The 22,561-nt window shown below is 38.0% G+C and overlaps 1 protein-coding gene across 1 annotated transcript in view; it reads right to left on the bottom strand.

Moving 5' to 3' along the window:
- The window catches only part of CTBP1 (C-terminal binding protein 1), a 39,320-nt gene extending 17,130 nt beyond the window's left edge, over positions 1-22,190 (bottom strand). The window contains exons 1-4 of the mRNA XM_031553242.1: positions 22,011-22,190; positions 18,940-19,094; positions 6,748-6,892; positions 2,523-2,729 (exon numbers count right to left, since the gene is read on the bottom strand). Of these exons, the coding sequence (XP_031409102.1) occupies positions 2,523-2,729; positions 6,748-6,892; positions 18,940-19,077 (490 nt within the window). The 5' untranslated portion in view covers positions 19,078-19,094; positions 22,011-22,190. The remainder of the gene's footprint in view (positions 1-2,522; positions 2,730-6,747; positions 6,893-18,939; positions 19,095-22,010) is intronic.
- Positions 22,191-22,561: the final 371 nt, after the last annotated feature.

The raw sequence follows: 22,561 nt of genomic DNA, 5'->3' as shown, positions 1-22,561 counted from the left end.
TAAGGAACTCAGAGGCTGACCAAACAGGCAATGATGGATGGTACCCAACAAACACATGAAGAAGGCATTATGCTATTGAGTCTTTGCTTATCTTCAGTACAAGCAGAGGATGAGAGATGGGGTAAGAACTTTAAAGGAGGAGCACCAAGAAATAGGATTATGCAGGATAGGCAAAGTGTCAGAGCAGGAATACGCATGAGAGGAGGCAAAGAAAAGAGAGTGGGTGAGGGAAAAATACAAGTGAGTCATGAAACTTGGCTGGACTAGTGGATAAGGAAGTGAGTAGCTGGAGCTCTGGATGAATGACATAGTCATTCTCTAGCAGAGAGACAGGCAAGAGCTAGGATGTTTCTTTTTAGCACAAAAGAAAAAGCCCAGTAACAGATGTGACAAACTGGACTTTGATGCTGCAGCACAAATTGATGTAATTTAACCAACCCACTGCTGAAGATGGTACAAGCTTAAGATGAGAACAGAGAAACACAGCTCTAAGGGATGGTGTATAAGGGATGGTATATAAGGGATGGTGTATAAGGGATGATCCCAGAAACACGATAATAATCACAAAACCAGTAACACTACACAGCTCCAGAGGAAAGAAGCAGGACTTAGTAACAGGAGAACAGTTTTGTAGGTGCTACACTCACTTCATGGTCTGTTAGCCTGGCAGCACTTCTGATGTGGAGAAATCCTAATAGGTAATGAAACTCAGGCAACACTACAGATGTGGGAAGAAAACACAACCTAAGGGGTACAGTCTGTTGTACATGGTTGTAAATGCACATTTTAGGTTAAAACTAGAGACAGATACCTGGAATGGTAGGTGTCTGAAGTGCACAATTACTAAATCTAGTCTACCTTTATTCCCATATCTTTTAAGACTACGCATTCTTATTCCTCATAAATACACAGCTATTTAAGAGTTTATTTGAACAGGTCAGAATCACAATGCTGTGCTTCTTTACTTACATGCACTAAACCAAGATGGGTGTATTTGAATCTAACTATAAAGCATTTTCCTTGAAACTGTGAATATTCTGTTGTAGGAAAAGAAACAATTACAGGCTACAGAAAACTACTGGTTAATAACTAACAGATGTGCACCTTTACAGTCAGATGTTACTAGCCTTTTAGTATACCACACACACAAAAGGCTTATTTAAAACAATCACCACCACAAATCCCAGCACTTCAGGTAGCATTACACAGATACTGGCAATCCAGTTGTCTCTCTGTTCTTTCCAGTCATTTTCAACAAAAACAGCACAATGAAAATTCATTGTCACTAATACATCAAGACTTTTTGTTTATCTCAGCCTGGAATTACAGTGCAATACAATAAACACAATGCCAGCAGGACAGATGTCTCCAGCAAATAAGCACATAAAATGTAAGTAAGAATTAAGTTTCAAAAGTGCAATGTGCATTTCCTTTTTTAAAACACTACAAGTGATTTGTCTGTTATTCCTGTATAGGTGCTGTGACCACGAGTACAATAATGATTCTGTGTTTAAATGAGGTGCATTAACACATGGATATAGATTTGAGAAAGAAACTCCATGACCAACATCTTAAAGGTTGTATTTTAAAGGAAGTTCTTTAACTATTAAGATGCTTCTACTGCCTTGCATGCTCATTCAAATGAACACTACATAACACCAAGTTACTTCCAAATTCCAGAGAAAGACTTTGTGATTGCTGTGGTATTTCACAGCAATGTGTAACTGGAACGGGCATTTAAATATAATGTCCTGCTGTCAAAATCCTGTCATTAATTCCTGTGGATGAATGCTATAGCAATTACATTCCGTCTGTGAGATCTTTGATAAGACAGGTATGAAACTGAGTATTTTTTACATAGAAACTGACTTCTGCTTCTCTAACAGACAGTAATTAATTCATCTCCAGCGAGCTTGTCCATCTGTTAGATGCTGAAATACTTCTCTGAATATCCCTAAATCTAACTAGATGATTTTATTAGGTATGGAAACATTTAAAACTTTCTTGCATGTATTTTTTTTTCTCATTTGAGCTGAAATACAAATTCAGACATAGCCTGAACAAATGCAAGAAGTAACTGCTCTGCAGCTTGTTACTGCAGCAAAGACCCTCAGACATATTAAATACAAAAAACAGAGAAAAGTACAAACAGACCCAGACATGACAATGCACAACAAATACACATGATATTGAGTACAAGTAGCAGAATCCTCATCCTGGAAAAGGGAAACAATGATGCCTCTTCCCCTTACAACCAATGTGCCTGGCAATGGGCATTACAATAGCAGAAAGATGTACAGAAACTCAACTCAGAGAACATCAACTGCAAAAGTTGTCTGCGGGAAACGGTTTATGGGGAAAATATCTGAGATATATAAACACCAGGAATGAAGTGGTGTTGTACAGAATCTTGGCATGAAAAAGAGTGAAGTACTCTGTCTCTATAGCTCAAATCTTTGGAAAGGAAAACTTGATTTCTTTGGAAGAAAAGGAGTATTAAACTACGTCTCCACCGAACGTACCTAATCCAATAATGCCCAAGGTCTCCCCTCTGATCCTGGCAGCTCCAGAAGCCACTTCCCGAATCTGTTCGACGCTTTGTACTCTCGTGCCTTCCCGCAAAGCCTGGTGAAGCCAGGTGGTTCGTCTGTACAAGTTCAGAATGTGGCACATGGTAGAATCCGCTGTTTCTTCTACAGAGGCAGCTGGCACATTACACACTGCAATCCCTGCAAAGAACGGGTGGAAAGCACAACAGGTTGCCAAACATTTCTTTCTTCCCATTTAACAGCAATCCCAACAATGATGTTTACATTTACAGCTATTTCAGTAACTATTTTGCACTAATACCACATACAAGCAAACTTCCTTTTCTGATTCTTTTCTTTTACTATTTACTGTTTCTCCACATTAAGGCACACAGCAAATGGACAATCGAAACCACAGAAGTAAGTATATAGCTGTCAGGTAGCTTAGTAACCAAATCAATATGTTAGTAAGTGTTTTATGTGCATGGTGGGCTCCGTGCTTTGAGTAGCAGGAAGAAATACATGCTTTTCTCTCAACACAAAGTCAGTGAGGTTAAAGATCACTGTTTGCACTTCGTTGTGCGAGTTAACTTGCTATTACTGAGCAGATACCCCCCAAAAGCTGTCTGTGTTACAAAAAAATTTAATTTATAATGAAAGCCACTCTTATAAACCTTGATGAGAGAAATACTATTTCCAAGACATACAGAGGTTGTAATAACATAGGGAGGAACAATCTGTTTCACACTGCATAGGAGTTTGGAGAGTTGCTACACACAGAATCCAAGTCCTTTCTTGATCCCTCATATTAAAGAAAACTCATTTAAATTTCAATATTGAAATACAAAATCTGATCCTGCATTAAATGTAAAGGTAACACAAAACTTCAGCTATCAGGAAAATGCATTTTTAAATTAATAGTTAAACAAGCTGTAACATCAAGAAGCTGAAAGACTACTATAGATTTTCACAGACTGTTGTGGAAGGAGAACTGATTCAAGACTCAAGGTACTCCATTTTTACTTTAAAAAAAAAAAAAAATATTTTAATTAGCTTTTACCTGCCAGTACTGAATGTACAGCAGTGAAGCAAAATGTTTACTTGAAAAAGTTCACAGTGTTTTCGACCTGTCTTCATTCTTTCTTTTTACTGCATGTTCATTCTCTAATCATCAGCTCCCACTAATGCTCCTCTCTTCATTCTGCTGACTGAGACCAAAACCAGTATACAGTATAATTCCATGGTGGAGAAAGAAGTGGTTTGTATACTAATAAAAATAACCTTAATACTGTTTTCCCCTGTCAAGTTGTTTGGGTTTTACATAAATAAATATTCAATGAGTCTTCAGCTAATACCAGTATATCTTGTGAAGCAAGAAAGAAAACCCAGTGTTCTCTTCAATAAGACAATAATTTGACCAAAAATAAGCTTATATCTTATATATGAGCTTGCATATTTATCTATGTTTTCCATTCAAATGCTTTCATTCTACTGGCCAGTACTTTCTATAGGCAACGTAAGGAAGCTCAGAACTATTTTTCTTCCCTCTGCTGTAGTGTGCTGAGTCACTGCTCTATGGACTTCCACAAATAAAACAGCATCACTATTAATGTTGGCATCCTGCTATAACATCAATGGCAGTATGAAACTCACCATATTTTAAAAATGAAAGAAAGAGCATGAATGAGGGAAAAAGTGGAAGATTAAAATATAAAAGCCCTTTAATTGCATCATATTAAATAGCTGCATTTGTTTACAAAAAGGTCTTTCATGGACCAAAAAATACAGACTTTAGATGGCAAAATGAATTTAATAAGCATGTCTCCTAATGGCTGGCATCAATAATAAAAGAAAATGCCTTAAAATGACCTTAAAAAGTTATATCACATATGTGGGAAGAAATGTAAGAAATTAAGCTTGCCTTACACTTTCCTCCCTAATAGGTTTCCTTAGGGAAAGTATGATAATAGGCAATAATAGGTTTCGTACATAGCAAGAACTCTTTTTTCCCCCCATTTCCCTTTTCTTTAAAAACAACTGGTTTTAAAAAGGCATAGTGAACCATACAGGCAGTGGGGTAAATAAATGCTCTGAAGAAAAGAGATACTGCACATCAGAAAAGATAATGCACTTTTCTCTTATCCACTCCTTCTATGTTCTTTTCCCTACTGCTTTGCTTTCAGTAACTACATGGTTTAGTTTAAGACTGAAAAACTTAGTAGACAACAGGTGTTACCCTTGATTCACATTTCACTTGCATGTAGTTACATTTACAACTTGCACATATTTTCTAGTCAACAACTAACAATCTGGAGGAAAACAGACCAGATCATAAAGACATCATCCAAAGAACATCTGTTTGCATGCATTTCAAGAAGTGATAACATGAAAACAACACTGAGAGGGGAAAGCTGCTAACAACCTCACCAATGTGTCCCTGAAAATTACTCCAAAAGCTGCTATGAAATTTCAGGAGAAACGTCAGACCTTAGGGTCCAACTCTGTACTGTATTTCAAGACAGAATAAAAGCATTTTACAAAGAGCAATAACTCTCATGTTACTTCCTTGAGATGCATATTCAACAAATGAAAAGAGATTTCTCCCAGGAGCAGTGAGTTAGATACTAACTCCAACCATTTTGCCCTAGCTGCTAGGAGAGATTTCACATTGCAAGCCTTCCAGCATTTACTGGCATTAGAAACAGACAACAACTGTATTTTGTAAATACTGGAATGCACAAACGAGATGGATCTTAACTGCATAACTCAGTCTAATCACAACCTAAGAACTGAATTATTAACATTTCATATGAATGAGAATTCCCCAAATCTGCTACACTGTGGCTTGAAGAGCCATGTGAACGCATTTAAATTATAAGCTTTGCTGACCATCCAGCAGAGACCTGCCCACAAATCAGCACACAGTCCACTCATCAGGGGTTCCCCACACAAATCAGACTCATTACAGGTCTGAGACCTTTGATCCAGACCCAAGCTTTGGCTTTGAATCCAGAATTTTACCCCAGGGCAATCTCTACAAGCATGTCTGATTTCTAGGGCTCAGCTTACGCACCCAACTTTGGCACCACTAAGAATAAGTAGGAACACAGCCTTAGATGCCTGATCTGCTCTTTAGAGAAACTCACAAAAAGTTCTTATCCTGCTGTGCAAACTACACAGCCATTAGAAACAAATGACTATTTTACTTTCATTTACTGATAAACAGACCCATATTACAGCCCCTCACTACAACACTGGGGTTATTACTAAGACGAAGCACTGTCATATGGAAATAAGCAATTCTGAGATCTTTCCAGAGCATAATGGGAAACTTCATTATTTAAACATGTTTGATTAGATATAAGGAAGAAAAATGGTAGCAAGGCCCTGGCATTGCTGCCCAGAAAGCTGTTGGGTGCCCCATCCCTGGAGGTGCCCAATGCCAGGTTGGATGAGCTCTGGGTAGCCTGAGCTGGTGGAGGGCACCCAGCCCATGGCAGGGGGTTAGGCCAGGGTGGGCTTTAAGGTCCCTTCAAATGCAAACCATTCTACGTTATTTCATATTTTCAATCTATTTAGCAAAACAAAAAATACACAGACATTTATTTCCAGTTATACAGTTTTACCTGTAGATTACAGATAATGGATGGGTTATCCTAAAGGAAGTGAAGGACAAATCAGACTACTGCTTTTTTTACAGTGAAGCACTAAGCACAGTCTTCATAGTTGCAGTACCTAAATTTATTCTGAAGCAGCAACAGCTGATTCCTCTATAAAATCTATATTATGGAGTGCTTTAGCACTAAATCTCATGCATCATAAATAAGTTCCAGACAGTTGATAACGATCTCACTCTTTATTCAAACAGCAGTAGTTTTCCATGCTGATGGAATTATATTTTGTGATTGGATTACAGAAGACAGTAGTTAAAATACACAACTGAAGTAAAAAAGAAAAAGAGAGGAAAAATTATTGCCATACTTCTTGTATTAATCTTAAATAGGCAGACTGTCATCCTGCCGCAAAGCCATTAATATTATCACTTAATTAACTAATGGTAATATCTGTATAATGATTTTTAAACACTGATGAGAAAATTATACAGCTTACATACTATGTTAGTATAAATTGTAGAGGAAACATTAATGCAAAGACTCAGATGCTACCTAGTTTCTAGAGGCAAGTATAAGATGTAAAACAAAGTCTTTATTAGTCATACCTAAATCTCCAGCAGATTTGATGTCAATATTATCAAAACCACTGCCGATTCGGACAATTATTCGAAGTGCTTTAAATTTCTCCAGGTCTTCTCGTGTTAAAGTGATAGTGTGATACATCAGTGCACCCACTGCTTCATTTAGTACCTACAAGGAAAATGAAATAAATACTTAATGCTTTCTTTTCACAGGATCGCAATCATGTAAACAAACTTTCAAGCACTAGGGACTGTAAAAGCATTAAATCTAGATCTTTTATTTTAAAGAGTATTTGCCCAAGTATCATCCAGTCTACTCAGGTTTGTTGTTTTTTCCCTTTCTGACATGTCTATTCTAACATGATGAGATTAGCTTTAGGAAAAGCTCACTATTTGTGCTCTTATTAAGAGGGAAAGCTCATTTCACAGGAGATGTTTTGCAATACCGAACCCTAAATGCATCTGTGCACGCATCCTGAAAACAAAACATGAGAGCAGGCACTCAATTTTAACAATGAGTATTTTTTTGTTTACGCAGCTGACATTCAGTTTTGAATGAAATAACAGAGCAATCACACAGTGGTACAGGCATCCACTGCATTATTAAACCTCTCTATACCTGAATAGAAAACATTCAGTAACCATTACAAAACCCTTGGACAACAGAGACTGAAATCAGTCCATTTATACACAAAGCACGCGTCCTCAATTTAGTGATGGTGTAACTGTCTAAGTTCTTGCCGATGAGAAATTAGAAGTCACATAAATTAGTGCAATTGAGATTACCCAGCAAAACTAATACTTCTAAGAATTAAGAAAAAGTACAAAAACAAAAATATTGCAAAAATAAAACTTGAGAAAAATAAAAGCAAAAATAAACTGACAGGATCATTAAGATTTTAATGTCTCTCAGATGATGTGAATATACATCCAACCTACTTAAGAGAAGTTAAAAGAAAAGGGTGTGAAGGAAGTTTGCAAGCGATGTCCAGGAGTTTTCAAATTCAGCTTCCAAGCAGCCATGACACTGCATGCCACGCAGCTCTGTATTTGAAGTGAACTCTTCCACATCTTCAAAACATGTTGGTTTCCACCTCTGCTGTAGCACCTAATATTGCAATCATTCTACAAATCACTACAGCTAGCTGCAATCACGTCAAGTGGATCCTATCATGCACATCCCACAGTTCTCTGGATGCTCCAAATTTCTTATTCAATACTTTTGGGTCTGGTACATGTAGAGATTCTCTCAGCTGAACTACTCCTGCTCATGTGAGCATTTTCTTGGGTATGGCAATCAGGGACAACAATCAACATCAATAAAAATAAAAATAAAAAACATACAGCAAAGTATGATCTCACACACAAAGCATGACAGCAATGTACTGGAACACAAGATCTGTGGCTCTAACTTCAAAAAGTTAAAATACACAAAATATTTTAAAAGAAAACGTAAACAAAACCCATGAAAATAAAGAACTGCTCCCACAGAATAATCTATATTTCAATAGATACTCCAGGACTGGCAACCCCAGCTCTAAATAAGACAGAGACAAGAATCCTTTGAGCAGAATTTACTTGTAAGACTCAGAACTACAAGAAAATTAGAAGTTACACAGCCTTGAAGTATGCGGCTACAATGTAATTCAAAGAACAGCTGTAGGCTCTGAAGATTTTAATGGTTATATGCACATAGAGCTCCTTGATTTTAATGCTACAGGTCCTTTGGAGATTACATCTAGAAGTCACCAATCAGCATGACTGCATTCATCAAATGCTTTTACTTCAGCTGTTACAGAGGGTTAAAAAAAACAACTACTAACAGTTTGTTGTCTTTGCTTCCACAGTGACACTACCACCAATTTGGACTTCGTACCAGACACTTTGTGTTGCACAGTCTGCATGTGAAACAGTCTTTCTCATAAACAGACTACAATGCCCATAGGTGTTGTGGGTATTTTTGTCCCACTGCTTTCTGACAGAAATTTTTTCCAAGATCTCACTGTTCAAATAACACAGAATTTCCAGTCACAACTTACAGCACAGCTCATATCTGTTTGCTGGTGCCAGTGCTGGCCACTTGCTCAAGCCACATTTTGTCTCCTTGGTGTTTATAATCCACGCATATTAATAAACAGTGATCGTATCTCAGCACTTGTTTGGCTGCCCTTCACAGGCCCAGTTTTAGCCTCCTCCAGGCTGGTCCCTCTCTACCCTCGTGGTGCACTCATGCAAGCACAAGGTCAGCTCTCTGAGAAGTAACCCAGCTGCAGACACTGCTATTTGAGACTCCTCTCCCTACTCCATTATACCAACACTAGCATATTTAGCAGAAATCCTCCCTAACAAAGCCACATGTGATGCACACTTCTACATGGCCAACAGCACACTGATAACCCTTGGTAAAAACATAAATCTGAATCCATCTTTTCTTAAAGCACATCTTATTTTGCACTCCCACGTTTCCAGCAGGGCTTCTTTCTTTTCCAAGTCACAACCCCGAGTTCTACACTGATGCATTTCCATGCACTTGGTGCTTCTGGCTTCGAGGTCCTGAAGATCTCTGTGATTTCCCACCTTTCTCCAGTTGGCCATGTCCTCCATTCTGTGTTGTATCATACATACTACTGCTGTTTCTTTGGGAGTTGCTACAGACAGCTGCAGCACTGTCAGTAACATCCTTTGCTCACACATAACGTGCAGTAACTCACACCAATGCAACCCAAGACTGATGGGACATGCAGACCCTTCTTTCTCTGCTCTCCAGAGGGCAGAGTGTGTGTGCAGAGAGCTTCCACTACCTCAAGAAGCACTGTAAGCAAGGGCTAAAAGACAGATGAATGGGCTCAGGCATTTCATTTGGGAATTTCACGCCATAATCATTCATCTTTTATTAACTCGGTCAGTCAAGACTGTAATTTGCACTCTGTGAGCACTGGTCTGGACTCATTGCCCTACAGCTTTGAGTCCATTCAGGTTCTGGCCTGGCGAGAGGATATCAGAAAGTATTTGCTAGTATAAGAATGCAGTGAATGAAAAGGAAAATCATTTTTCAACTGTGACTTAATGCTGACATTAACCATTTCCAAATTCATTTATTCATTATATGAGATATGAAACCAAAAGATATGACAAATTTTTTTATGATTTTCTTCTTACTTTTAAGGGCTAGAAGGTTTCTTCTCTTAACAGCTTCTAGGATTATGGATGAGTTAGCAAAGAAATGCAGTGCCAAGACGTAGTCTTCTGCTGTTGTACATTATCTCACATTAATTTTTGATAATTATGTTACTGCTTTCTGTACCTAGCCATGTGACACAAGTGTATCAAAATAGCAAAAAAAAAAAAAAAGAGAATCTGAAGTTATAAGCATTCTGCAATGAGGTTAATGTTAATAATGCCACTTACAGCTATAACAAGAGTTTCTGTACTTCAATATTATTGGTATAAATTACATTCTCACCCATTACATATTAAACATACTTAAGTCTAGAAAGATTGTTAGATCAAAAATAAAATGTGAACTAAATCTGAGTAATAAATGAAATCCAGCAGAAACATAAGCAGGTCCAGCATCTACTGCAATTATGTTACAAAAAATAAAAATAAAAAAAAAAAGAAAAAGAAAAAAAGAAAATCAATCCCTGACAATTTGCACTATAAATGTAATAAACAAGCAAGCTAGAAATTTCAGGTACATGGCAGTCAGACAATACTCTTTTAAGCTCTCCTGCATGGAAACAAAACAGGCAAGGTTTGATACAGCACAAACAGAGGTAGCTGCGTACCTTCAGCAGCCATTTTCTGCTTTCATCTGACGACAGTTGGCCTTTTTGAGAAGAAAGGTTCTGAGATAAAAGTTGAAACAGGACACAAGTTGGATACATAATCATTCAGTGACAGAAGGAAGCTATCTGCATTATTGTTCTGCCCTCAGTTACTGACTGACTTCCAGATGAAGCTACAGAAAACTTACTGAAAGCCTTTTTCATACCCTCTTCAGTGAGCTGACATCGTTTCCAATCAGAACTGTTCAGACGGGTCTTTTTGCTGTTCTTCAACCTCAGAATGACTACTTTGCTTTCAAATATGCCACCTCTCCAAGGCGCTTAGAGAACTGCTGACACTGTAGTAGGAAAACATTTCGACTTCAAAGAATTTAACAGATCTTCAGTAGTGAATGTTGAAGGTTCAAATCCTTATTAAACATTTCCCTTTCAGTGTTTTCATTTTATTTCAACACCAGGCTATTTTTGCCATCATACCAAATACCACATGGTGACCATTATAACATCCATGCCTCGTATTATTTGAATAAAAGCTCAGTATCTTGAGTATTTTACCAAAAAGGGTAAGAGTACTGTAAAATATTAATAATGAAACAGCAAGCCATTTTGCTCTTTGGTCACCTAAACGTACACTAATTCTACCAAAAACTGGTCTCTAAAGCCTGCAATTCAATCCAGATCACAAAAACATAACACAGTACATAAAATGCCAAACTACTTCAATGCAGAGACAGAAGACATTTATAAAATAAATACAGAATGACAGCATGGCGTTATTTTTTAGAAAGACCTCTCAGAAATCATTACCAGAAGTGATATATTCCATCTGGTTCTAGAAATGACAGGATATTGCATTTCTTGGACTTGAAGCTTGTTGTGTCATCCCCAGTTAAATCTTCCAATGTCACCAAAAGTTACTTTTGCACATTTAGGTAGACAATGTATTTCAATTAAGTTGAGCAGGCCTTGCACTACTTGACTTGCAGAGGAGCAGCAATCCATGAAATTCATGTCAATATTCTAGGGGAAATTCTAGGGGAAAATTGCAGGAGGCTTCTAACTGCTCAAAAAAGCCTCATCAGAATAGTGTGAAGGATCCATGGAAAGCAAAGACATTTAAAACTAAAAATATAACCCTGTGCTCAAACAGCAGTCAGCTGGTCTCTAAAATCATCAGTTTGTGCTGCTCTTTAGTAAATAGAAACTGGAACGAGACATCAGCTTGACACTTGATTCCTACCATCAGCATCACTGTCAGTAACACATCCAATTCATGGAACACGCTTTCACCAGGACACTGCCTAGTGGTCTTCTACTGACTTTAGTGCTGTTAGTTCTGACACTAAACATCATGACTTTGCTTTACATCTTACATAAATAAAAATAAGTATAAAACATTTACATAAACAAATATTACTTACAGACTCCCGAAAACACTCCAAGACCCAATATAAACATACTACAAATATAGAATCATTGAATATATGCAGTATAGAAACACAGAATATATGTAGTATAACTATACATAAATTACTGGTATACACATAATACGACTGTAGATTTACAGTTTGTAAAATACAGTTTTTAAAAATAGATACACATACACACAACTATATGTAAATGACTAACTTGCAGGTGAATTCCTTTAAAAAAAAACTACATGGAAGTCAGCCCTTCTTTACTGACAACTATATGCAGTAGTTTCAGGACAAGTCAATTTCTGAAAATTTCTGAGACTCAAAACATTTTGCACAGAATCACAGAATCATTAAGGTTGGAAAAGTCCTCTAGGATCACCAAGCCCAATCATCAGCCTACCCCCACCATGCCCACTAACCATGTCCCTCAGTGCCGCACCACCACATTTCTTGAACACCACCAGGGATGGTGACTCCACCACCTCCCTGGGCAGCCTGTGCCAATGCATCGCTACTCTTTCTGAGAATTTTGTTCCTAATATCCCATCTGAATTATTCAAGTGACAAAGGTAAAGAGAAACAGGTCTGTAGCTATGGTTCTGTACAGCACATGGGACAACTGACAGTCTGGAAACGTGCTAACAAAGCTATTTGGATTATGGCGTTCTAGAACTGGAAGGCAAAAGGCTTTAAACGAAAGATCTTTTTATCAAGACTTCTATGCATTAACTTGTACACTCTATTAATATCATAGAATTGTGCAGCATTTCAGTTCAAGTCTCTCAGACACTAGGATGAATCAAACTTCTTTGCCAGAGGATCACTGTATCATGAAAGTCACCGATGACAAGGCATCAACCCACAGAACTGCGTCAGAAAAAGCTGTTAATGACCATGAGCAATTTTCAAGCCCCAGTGATCCTTAGTAAAGATCCAGTACCAGGAAATGAAGTAAAATACTTGCTGCTAACTGCGCACATGACAGAGCCTGCTCTGCCTGTAGGATCGATACAGGCTGCTTGCTGGGCTCAGCAGCCCTCTGGCTGTTTGCAGGTGCTGCCAGCTTGCTGCTAAGGCTGCACTTGACCTCTGGCATTACCAATGACAAATCTGGCAGAAAGGTCATTGAATACAAACACCAATTTTCTATACAACTTTACTGTAATAAATACTAAAGGTATTCTATTAGGTGTAAGAAAGGTTTTTAGGATTTCATTTTCCTTTCGGTCTTTCATAAGGAATTTGATTGAAGGTACATTCAAGCAGTCTCTCTAAATCTTCAGTGGATCAACTCCTAAGCATCAACTTATTCCCAAGTATACATCACAGCTTCATTTTAATTCGTATACATTGAAAATGTAATCTTCTGGACAATTGCTATGTTGGGAATGTATCATCAATATAAACTGCAGTGATGGTGCAAATGCAAAGATACGGCTTCACTTCTAAATGGGTAAGAATCTGAAGCTGCAAAAATAATCTTATTTTACCATTAATAAAATAGAAACAAATCAAGCAGACATCTGAACAGCAGCGTGTTTGATTTGTCTCAGTTTCCAAACATTTGCTGCCCTATGAAAGTTCTTCAGCTTCTCTTTGAAACAATCTTCATAACGGGACTGACTGGAGACGTTTCTACAGTTCATTCCTATACAGATGACTGACTGAAAACACCTGGTCCTACTCCACCAAACAGGAAGTTCAACTTATAAATGTTTTCATTTACAATAAAAGTATGGTATTCTTGCAAAGATAATTTCTGTTTGTGCTTTTAGCAGAGGTCAAGGAATTTGAGGCCTTTCAGCTTTACTACAGGCTAACCCTTGTAAGGCTGCAGTGTGGGTTTACCTCTCAGACTACATCTGCAGTTCCAGCCGAGTACTGCATCTTCCTCAGTGTTCTGAGGAACTGGACACCTGAAAGAAGTAGTAAATCCATCCAAAACAACCTCCTGCCTTTTTTCTTTTCCCTCTATCTGAAGATGTAGGAAGCCAAAGAATTGAAAAAGAAAAAAAAGAAAAAACAATGTACAGATTCTTTCCACAGCATATACATTTTGCCCTATAGGTCATCTGTAATCAGCTGTGCTTTTTGTGTCTTTCATTCAAGTTTGCAGGGATCCCTTTACTTTTTCCTCTGCTTGACTGAACACTTCTATTGCCAGAGTTGGCAATTATTTTTATGCTTAGCTCCTTCTTGCTAGGAAGTGCACTTTGTCTCTATATATGTAATGAAGTCAGGAAGCCTGAAGACCAAAGAATTTCAACTTGAAAAATCTGAGGTAACACAAAAACCTCAATGGTGTGCTCAAGCCTGTGATGACTCCAAGGTAAAAGAAATAGAAAGAAAGAGTAGGGAAAGAGAAAGGCTATAAAAGCGGAAGTGCTGGCTGTGTAAGCTGCCATGAAGGGAGGAAGAACAGTAAACCACTAAAAGGAGAGGGATTTCAGGAGACAGGAGGAGAGAACAGGGCAAGAGAGAGCAAAAAAGCAAGTCAACCTGGAATGAAGGAGGAAACAAGCTAATTATTTTTGTGCTTATTTTTCTGATAGCTTTTTTTGGACCAACACCTATGGTAGAACAAACTGCTACTCGGAAGCAATTCGAGGCTGAAAAGGCAGATTTAAACAATTAACTGTAGAAGAATTAAAAACAATTTAACATACTAACTTTAACTGATATTAATATGATCTTTATTTTAAAAAAAATTAAAGAAATCAAACCACCAAAATCTTGAAGTGAATTTCTACCCAAATGACTCAGTGAAGTCTCCTGAGAGTGAGAAAAACCCAGTTCCCACTTACCACCAGCTCCCCATGATACAGTTTGACTGACAAAATGCTTGACTTCACATCGCTGCGTACAGTCTTTGTAATAAGAGAGAACCTAGAAGCCCGAAGTTTAAATGACTGTTGCATCCTGAGATACAAATACCTACCAACAGTCCTGAACACAAACCACCTTCTCTACTGAGATGGGGAGTGGCAAAAATAAAAACAATATGAAAAAAAAATATTTAAAAAAATATAACAATAAATCCCTATACACATATATCTTCTGAAGAACTATAAATGTCCTCAGCTGCAAAGTTACTGCAGTACTTTGGGTCACTCTCAGTAAAAGTCAGGATTCACGTCAGCACTGGCAGCCTTTTCAAAGCAATGAAACATACCCACACCACCCAGCTTGCTTTTCAACCAGCAGCACCAGTAACAAAAGCTTTGACCTGAGGTGAAGCAGAATTCTAATACATGTGATTATTTACTTGTGACTTGCTTAAAGTCAAGCTACTTCTTTTCCATACTTCCATTTCTTCAGTCATAAAAAGAGAATGAGAAGTTCTCCGACATAGGGAAATCCCTACAGAACTTAAACTTGCACACCAACCTATCTGAAGAAAACTCCTTAATTAGCACACACAATAAGGTACACAATATTTGCTAGCATCTTGCTTTTGATCCATACAAATGGCATTCAAATCCTGATTTCTATTCCTCCTTACTGCCTGCATGTGTTAAAATCCCTCAGCTTGTCTGTGAAAAAACACAAGCCATCTAGGTTGCAGTTTACTGCTGTCTCACAATCTCACACAAATCCCTCTTTTTGCACTCTCCATTTCCACTCCTGTCTAGCCATTTTAAAACACAGTATTTAAGCCATCATCCTGTTCTTCAAACTCTCTCGTGGCAAGCAGAAATCCCTCCTCTGGATTCCAGTATGTCTTCTCTTTCACTGTCAATTCCTCACTTCCTTGCAATCGGGGAGCTATGCAAGCCACCAAAAACCTCAGCTTTCTCATCTTTTTGCAGCCTTTCATTCTTCTCAGCATAAGCCTTTTCCTGGAGTTCTGTCATCTCTTCCTTCACAATGGTCTTTAGTAAAAGAACATCCATTATCAAATATATTTTAATGAACAAGGCAGAGCCATTTAGAACAGCCAGGAATATGCATTATAAATCTACAAACATTTTAAATACTGCTTTAAATAGGCAACTCCTGATTTTAAAACTTCTGAAAAAAATGATTACATTCATTAAAATACCATTTCCAAACAATGCATTAGACAGGCAGTACTGAAATACAGGTATTTCTTCACTATAGCTCTAAAAATGGGTTCAAAGAGGTCATTTTTTTTCCAAAGCAAGCAAACAACTGAACTGAAAAGTGAGCACTTTGCATATGCAAAGCAAGCAGGGCTCTGCATTTTATGAACTGATCTGTTACATTACTTTACCAGTCTGAAAATGGATGAGGGCTGGTGATTTTTGTCACAGAAGTTTGTCATCTGGCAGAACACAAACTGCAAACCCAAAGTTTTCAGGACTGCATCACACTTTGGACTAATGAAAATCTGCATCGTGACAATGTACTGGTTGCTAATGAAAGCATACTTTATAGACATATTATTGAGTTCAATAAGAATGAATTCTTTTAATATAAGAAACAGTGGAAGCAAGCTTTAGCATATGCACTAAATACAAATATTTGTAAAGATCAGCAAAAGATTACCTGCATTACTCATCAAGTTTCACTATTTTCTTTTCCAAAGCTACAACTTGAGATACACATGATACACATGCTGACTTTCAACCTCCATAATTCATTTACTATACATCACTGATAAGGGAAAGTATTTAGTGTTTCTAAGGAAAAGCAATCATGTCACTCTGGAATTCCCAAGTCTTGATGCATTAAAAGGTAAATGAGTGGTTTTTTGCAAGCAAAGCAGAGCACTATAAAGGTGGTGCAGCTCTCAGTGTTCACCTGAAGAGCAGGCAGCTATTATTTACTAGTAGAGTGAAACAGCATTGACACTGCTTATTCTTCATGTGCTATTTAGTCCTTCTAACCAGAATCCAGCTATCCACATGCCACATTTCTGATGATGGTGTGAGACAGGAAGAGTAAAATTAAAACAGCATTTAAATATGATGAAAAATAGACAGAAATAAGTCATTATATTACATTTCTTGAGATGCATAATTAAGAGAAAAGGCCTTTTTCAACCTTTACAAATGAACTTAAAAAAATATTAAAATAAAAAAAATATTAAAAAAAATTACTGAAGACATTCTCACTTGTATTTGTTCTCTAGTTAGTTACTTTTAAGTTCCCTTGCCACAACAGCAAGCATTTCTGGCTGTACACACAGCAAAAGCACTGATCTCTTTCAATGTACAACATTGGCATTAAGTTTCAGTAAAATTTTATTCTCTCAAAATGGAATATCACAACAGAATAAGAGTTCAAAATAATGTTAAGCCAGTACCGGTGCTGCAGAAAACAACTTATAAGATCATTCTTGACAACTGTTCTGACAAAAGCATATTCCTGTACGGGGAACAAATCTGCATCAGAGAGCCACCAAGGAACACAGGGCTTTACAAGAGGAGAGTCATCTCTTATTTCTGTCTGAAACATGAGAACCAGCTGTTTTAGCTTGCTGTGCTGTTGCAGCATAAAAAACCTCTTTAATCCTCTAATGCAGGAAAAAAGAAAATATACAACCATAGCTCTTAAAAATCTTGGAAGTTTTAACAACGGAAATTTTTTTCAGGATAAAAAGATATTTCTTAGGCAGCTGGAAGCTGAAGAGTTTGTTGGTGGGTTCTCACCAAAAAATGCTGACATGAAAAGGACTACAGAAAAAAATTATTCATGTAGTAACAGAAGGGAAAACATTGTATTGGTATTCTATACAAGTAGCTGGCTTTATAAGAAAGTCAAAGAAAAGATTAAATCTTCCATCATGTACAGATACCAGGCTCTAAAATGTTTAAACAAAGCTATATAAGAAAATGAAAAGTAAATAAGCAATTAAAACAGTTAGTGAAAAGCTTTTGAAATAACAAGCCTAAGGGTTACTATAATTAGCATAGAACAAGCTTAACAATATCTTTATAGAGAAGCAAGATTATTGGTGCAATTCAGTTCAGCTGATGTAATGCCTTCCTATCTGAAGCATGCTCAGCAGTACACACAACCACATGCTCTGTTTGCAGAAGTGGATGCAGATATGCAACAAGCCTCTATGTTAATACTTGGATTTGTATTCATCTGTTATGAATCTTCACTGGATAGGGGAAACAAATTCTCCTGGAACAGATCCAGCTGACCACCTCTGCCACCAAATTCATTACAGTTTTTACCTCCACAAAAGCAGGTTTCACTCTATCAGTTAAAGGAATACTTGGCAGTTGAGGCTTTCTCTGCTAACAGCCAACAATAACTTCATCAAAATTAGTTCTGCCTCTGCAAAAATACAGTTGTGGGAAGACTCTACTGCTGTCTGAGGAGCAGCGAAGATTTGAGGTAGATGCTAGGTCTTCATGCTGAAGGAAGTCTTCAAAAGAGACCATGCAGGCACACAAGTCTGGCACATTACAAAAACTGAGTATGCCTCTAGGAAAACGAGAAATCCTTCAACAGCATTAGAAACCACTGGTTGTTGTACACACCTCCAAATCATCAGGAAAGGCACAAGATTCTGGGATAACGTACAGTTTGAATGTACTTCTAAATTCTTTTAGAAAATAAATTTTTGGTTAGCCTTTGGTTTGAAACTCCAGCATGAATTCACAGTGCACACATCTTCTAAGCCAACAGCTGGCTAAGCAGAGAAGTTTGAAAGTTCTTCACACAGCCAATTCAATACTGATATTTGGCCTTCCAGTTGAAAGCTTAGCAACAGTGTTTCCAAGAAGCATTTCAAAACATCATGTAATGCAGTTTTTCCAGATAAGTGCTCTCCCCAAATCTAATTGGGCTGGTAAGCATACGGACAAGATCCAGCCAAGGATGCACTGCACAGAAGGCATACTCTGACACAGACATTTTTTTTTTTATCTTTGTTCATCACTTTGAATAAGCGACCAATAAATCACCAAGGTAATTAACTATTAACCCAACCACAACATCTAAGATGCTGTCATCACTCACAGAACACCGTATCTGTAATCATTACATTACCCGTGCTTTCTAAAACACCAGAATTATTGTTGTAATATTACCTTCTCATGAATTTCTTGTGTAGACTGAGCATCACAAAATGCCACTGTGGCTACATCCTTCAGAATAGGCATCTCTACTGTACAATCCCTGCCATCCAGCAATGCTACCAACGGGCGTGGGTGCATGGGCCCATTCATGATCGGAGGTCGAATGCCTACGAAGAAACAGAGAAGATGAGTTATTCGAGCCACGGAAATGTAATAAAAACAGGTTATAGCTAGCCTGCTTGTTCTGATGGCAGAAAAAGATTTCAAGGATTGAAGCTAATAAAAACAGGAACAAAATCTACAGTCAGTAAAAAAAAGAATATTTCTCACACTAAGAAAAAAAACGCAGCGGAGGCTCAGGAGGTTGAACAATGGAAGGTGGCTGAAAATGCTAAGGGAATAAGACAGTGTTTTAAAAGGACATTCTCACTGCTCTGTTGAGAAGTATCTACGCAACCTCAGCCAAGATTTGTATTTTGATTGGATTCCACACCTTTACGAGCTCCAGATAGAGTGAGAAAGATCCTGCCCAGGCTTGTACATTATGGAGCACTATATGCAGTTCAGTAAGGAGCTGAACATTCAATTTACATATGACTATGATCTGCTCCTACTAAAATTTAATTGGAGAAGAAAAAAAAAAGGCCTACAACAGCAAAGACGTGTATTTACTGAAGATCCATTGTCCAACTATACATGTTTAGTGCTGATCTAGGTAGGTCTGCTTCAATTCAGAAGTTTTACACAATGATTTTGTTTGATGATCTAATGCATCATACTTAATCCACCACTGAAAGCTCTCTGGAAAAATATGAGCAGAATGCTCATCCCTAAACCAGCAACACACTCGGAGCATTGTAGGTTGATAAATAAATACACATTAAACATTTGGGGAAAGGAAAAAAAAAACAGTTCAAAGTACAGGCTTCATTTATATCCTCTTTATGGAGTCTTAAAATGAAAAGTAATCCTCATAACAAGATATTCAGAGAGTATCTTTTCACTGTATGGATGCCATAAATATATAAAAGTACTCCAGGGAATAATATTAAACCATTACATTTACACAAAAGCAGTTAAGCGTGGGTGGAAAAAAGGGACTTCCTGAAGAGATAAGGAAAAATGAAAACAAGAATACAGTGCATGAATTTTTCCTCTTTCAAAACAAGTAGTTTTAAACACTGCAGAGCGAAGCAGGGCAGATATTTCTTGTGTGCAAATGCAAATGCTGCTGCTGCGTGAATTTAAAAATGTTGCTTCCTACTTCATAATCCGAATTAGCCCAATATGAATGCAGAAGGCTGAGGGTGAAGCTACCCCCCCACCAGAGAAGCCTGTTTCTGAAGGCTCTGACAGTGTCAAAAAGTTGCCATCTGCACTTCAAGTCTCAGTTCTGCACACAGGATACTAAGTGAAGGAAATCAGCAGCTGGGGAAAGGGATCTTCACAGTGAGCAGAAGTGAGCAGCCTTACTACAACCTTACTACCACCTGGCAGTTACATTCTTCACCTATTCAAACAGTTCCTGTACTTAAAAATGACTCAACATGGGTCACTGGAATTTCTCCTGTTTGCTGCAGTCCCTGACCTGAGGTACCTCTAGCAACCACAGCTCGCTTTAATTTGAATGCAATTGCTTAACATTTCACATTGCTTATCCAGCAGCAAAAGAATCTTGCAGACGGGACACAGAAGGACAACAGATCACCACTGACCCTTTCATGTTCGGTCACTGACATACATTTGCTCTCCTCTCATTCTAGCCCCAACGTCTGCCAAACAAGTGCAGCAATCTCACCATAGGAGACAGGCATTGACCCAAGTGTTCCATGGGTGCAATGCTCATGAGAAGCACTGTCTGCTGGAAATCCATCAGTACCTACCCTCTACCCTAACACACATCCTTAGAAACGCTACTGGTGCTCAGAAAAAAACCAAATTATCAATTATTTCAGTAAATAGCACTTAATATCCCACCAAATATTGTTTATAGAAACCCAGCACCTTGCTAACCTATGTCTGTTGTTACATGTCTGAACCCCAAATGGCCACACAACCTTCAAACAGTCATTCTGAATAAATAAACCACACTCATAGTGTGGTACAGGACACAAATGCAACATGAACACGCAATACAAATGCTATGTATCAGTCTCGGGAATAACTGCTATTCTTTAATGGGAACTTAATTATAAAACCCCAACCTTTAATTTATTTTAAAGCACTCTAAAATGAAGCATGTTATAGACTTGTTGCATGTTTTGGTGTGAAACATGAACTGCACTGTTAAAATGCAATTATGTTTTGAAACAAATGTAAAAGTGACATTGCAAGCCCTATCATACTGAATATCACAACTCTGCTTGCTGTACAAGTGAAACGTTAATGGTCATCTTCTTAAGCAGGAGTAAAGCCAGGATATCAATGACAAGTTTGAAACCAAGCTGAAGTACATAAAATATACACAACTTCACTAGATGTTTAAGATGAAAGAGGAGAAATGTGGCACAGCTGATTTCCCTCAGAGATAGCAAAAAGATCTGTCAAGGGAAGAGCCCACACAGCCCAATCTGATAACGAGATTAAAAGCCATCCCTCTCAAAAATCATTCTTCTCTAGAGCTGCCTCAGGAAAACATAAAATACAGCACTGCAAAACACAGCTCTTTAGAATAACAATTTCTGTGAATCACACAGGAGTGCAGCCTGATTTTCCCTCATGCCTTTAAAATGAATGTCAGTGCTAGAAGGCACTGCAGATCAAGCCCCGAAGCACAGCAGAACAAGGAGAAGAACCTCCCCAGGAGCACCTTGGCATTGCTTCCAAAGAACTCAAACACATCCAGTGACCTTGACCACAAAAAGCCCACTAACCCTGGCTTGCCAAAATCCTTTCTGAACTGCAGCATGACTTCCTGTTGCACAATCTTTCCGCCTAAACACGCTATCACTGAATCGCAGACAATAACTCAACACTTAAGCAAACTTACAGTAACTTAATCACAGCCGTAGCCATTATTTAAAGTTTACATTCGCAGAGAGACGGTTTAACTATGAATCAGAAACGTTTGAACAAAAAACTACCTTCTTCCAGCACTGAGCTACTTTCTGCTGTTTCTTATCTAGCAATGTCACGCTGCACCACGCGGTCAGTTTTGCAGCAGCCACTTGGAAAGGCAGCAGAAAGCAATGCGTGTTTCATGTCCCCGTTAGCAGCAAATAATGCAGCTCAGTGCCAGGGAGGAACAGAACCGTAAAGTGGTCCAAAGCGACATTCAGCAACACAAACATGAAATTCTGTTAAAAAAAAAAACCATGTCACTTTGCTGACTTATTTAAGTATATAATACAGCATTTTATGAAACACAGATAGCAAAAGGCTCATACATCCACCCCCCACATCCTAGATCCTTTGTCAAGGGGAAAACAAGCTCAGCTTATCCTAACTTGAGACCTTCAGGAACCCCCCCTCCAACCTGACACTTCTTAAACTGAGCCTGACTTCCAGGGTCGTGAATTCAATTTCACAGCCCTTTACAATCTTCTCTATTCTGTGGCAAAATAGCAGCCTGTCATCCCATCCTCATTTCCATGTCTTTAACTTTTCTTGCAGCCTCCTATAATCTTGAACAAAA

This window comes from Meleagris gallopavo, chromosome 4 (assembly GCF_000146605.3).
Source record: "Meleagris gallopavo isolate NT-WF06-2002-E0010 breed Aviagen turkey brand Nicholas breeding stock chromosome 4, Turkey_5.1, whole genome shotgun sequence".
NCBI classification, from domain to species: domain Eukaryota; kingdom Metazoa; phylum Chordata; class Aves; order Galliformes; family Phasianidae; genus Meleagris; species Meleagris gallopavo.
Note: the sequence above shows the minus strand (reverse complement) of the source record. Positions and strands in the feature narration are given on the sequence as shown.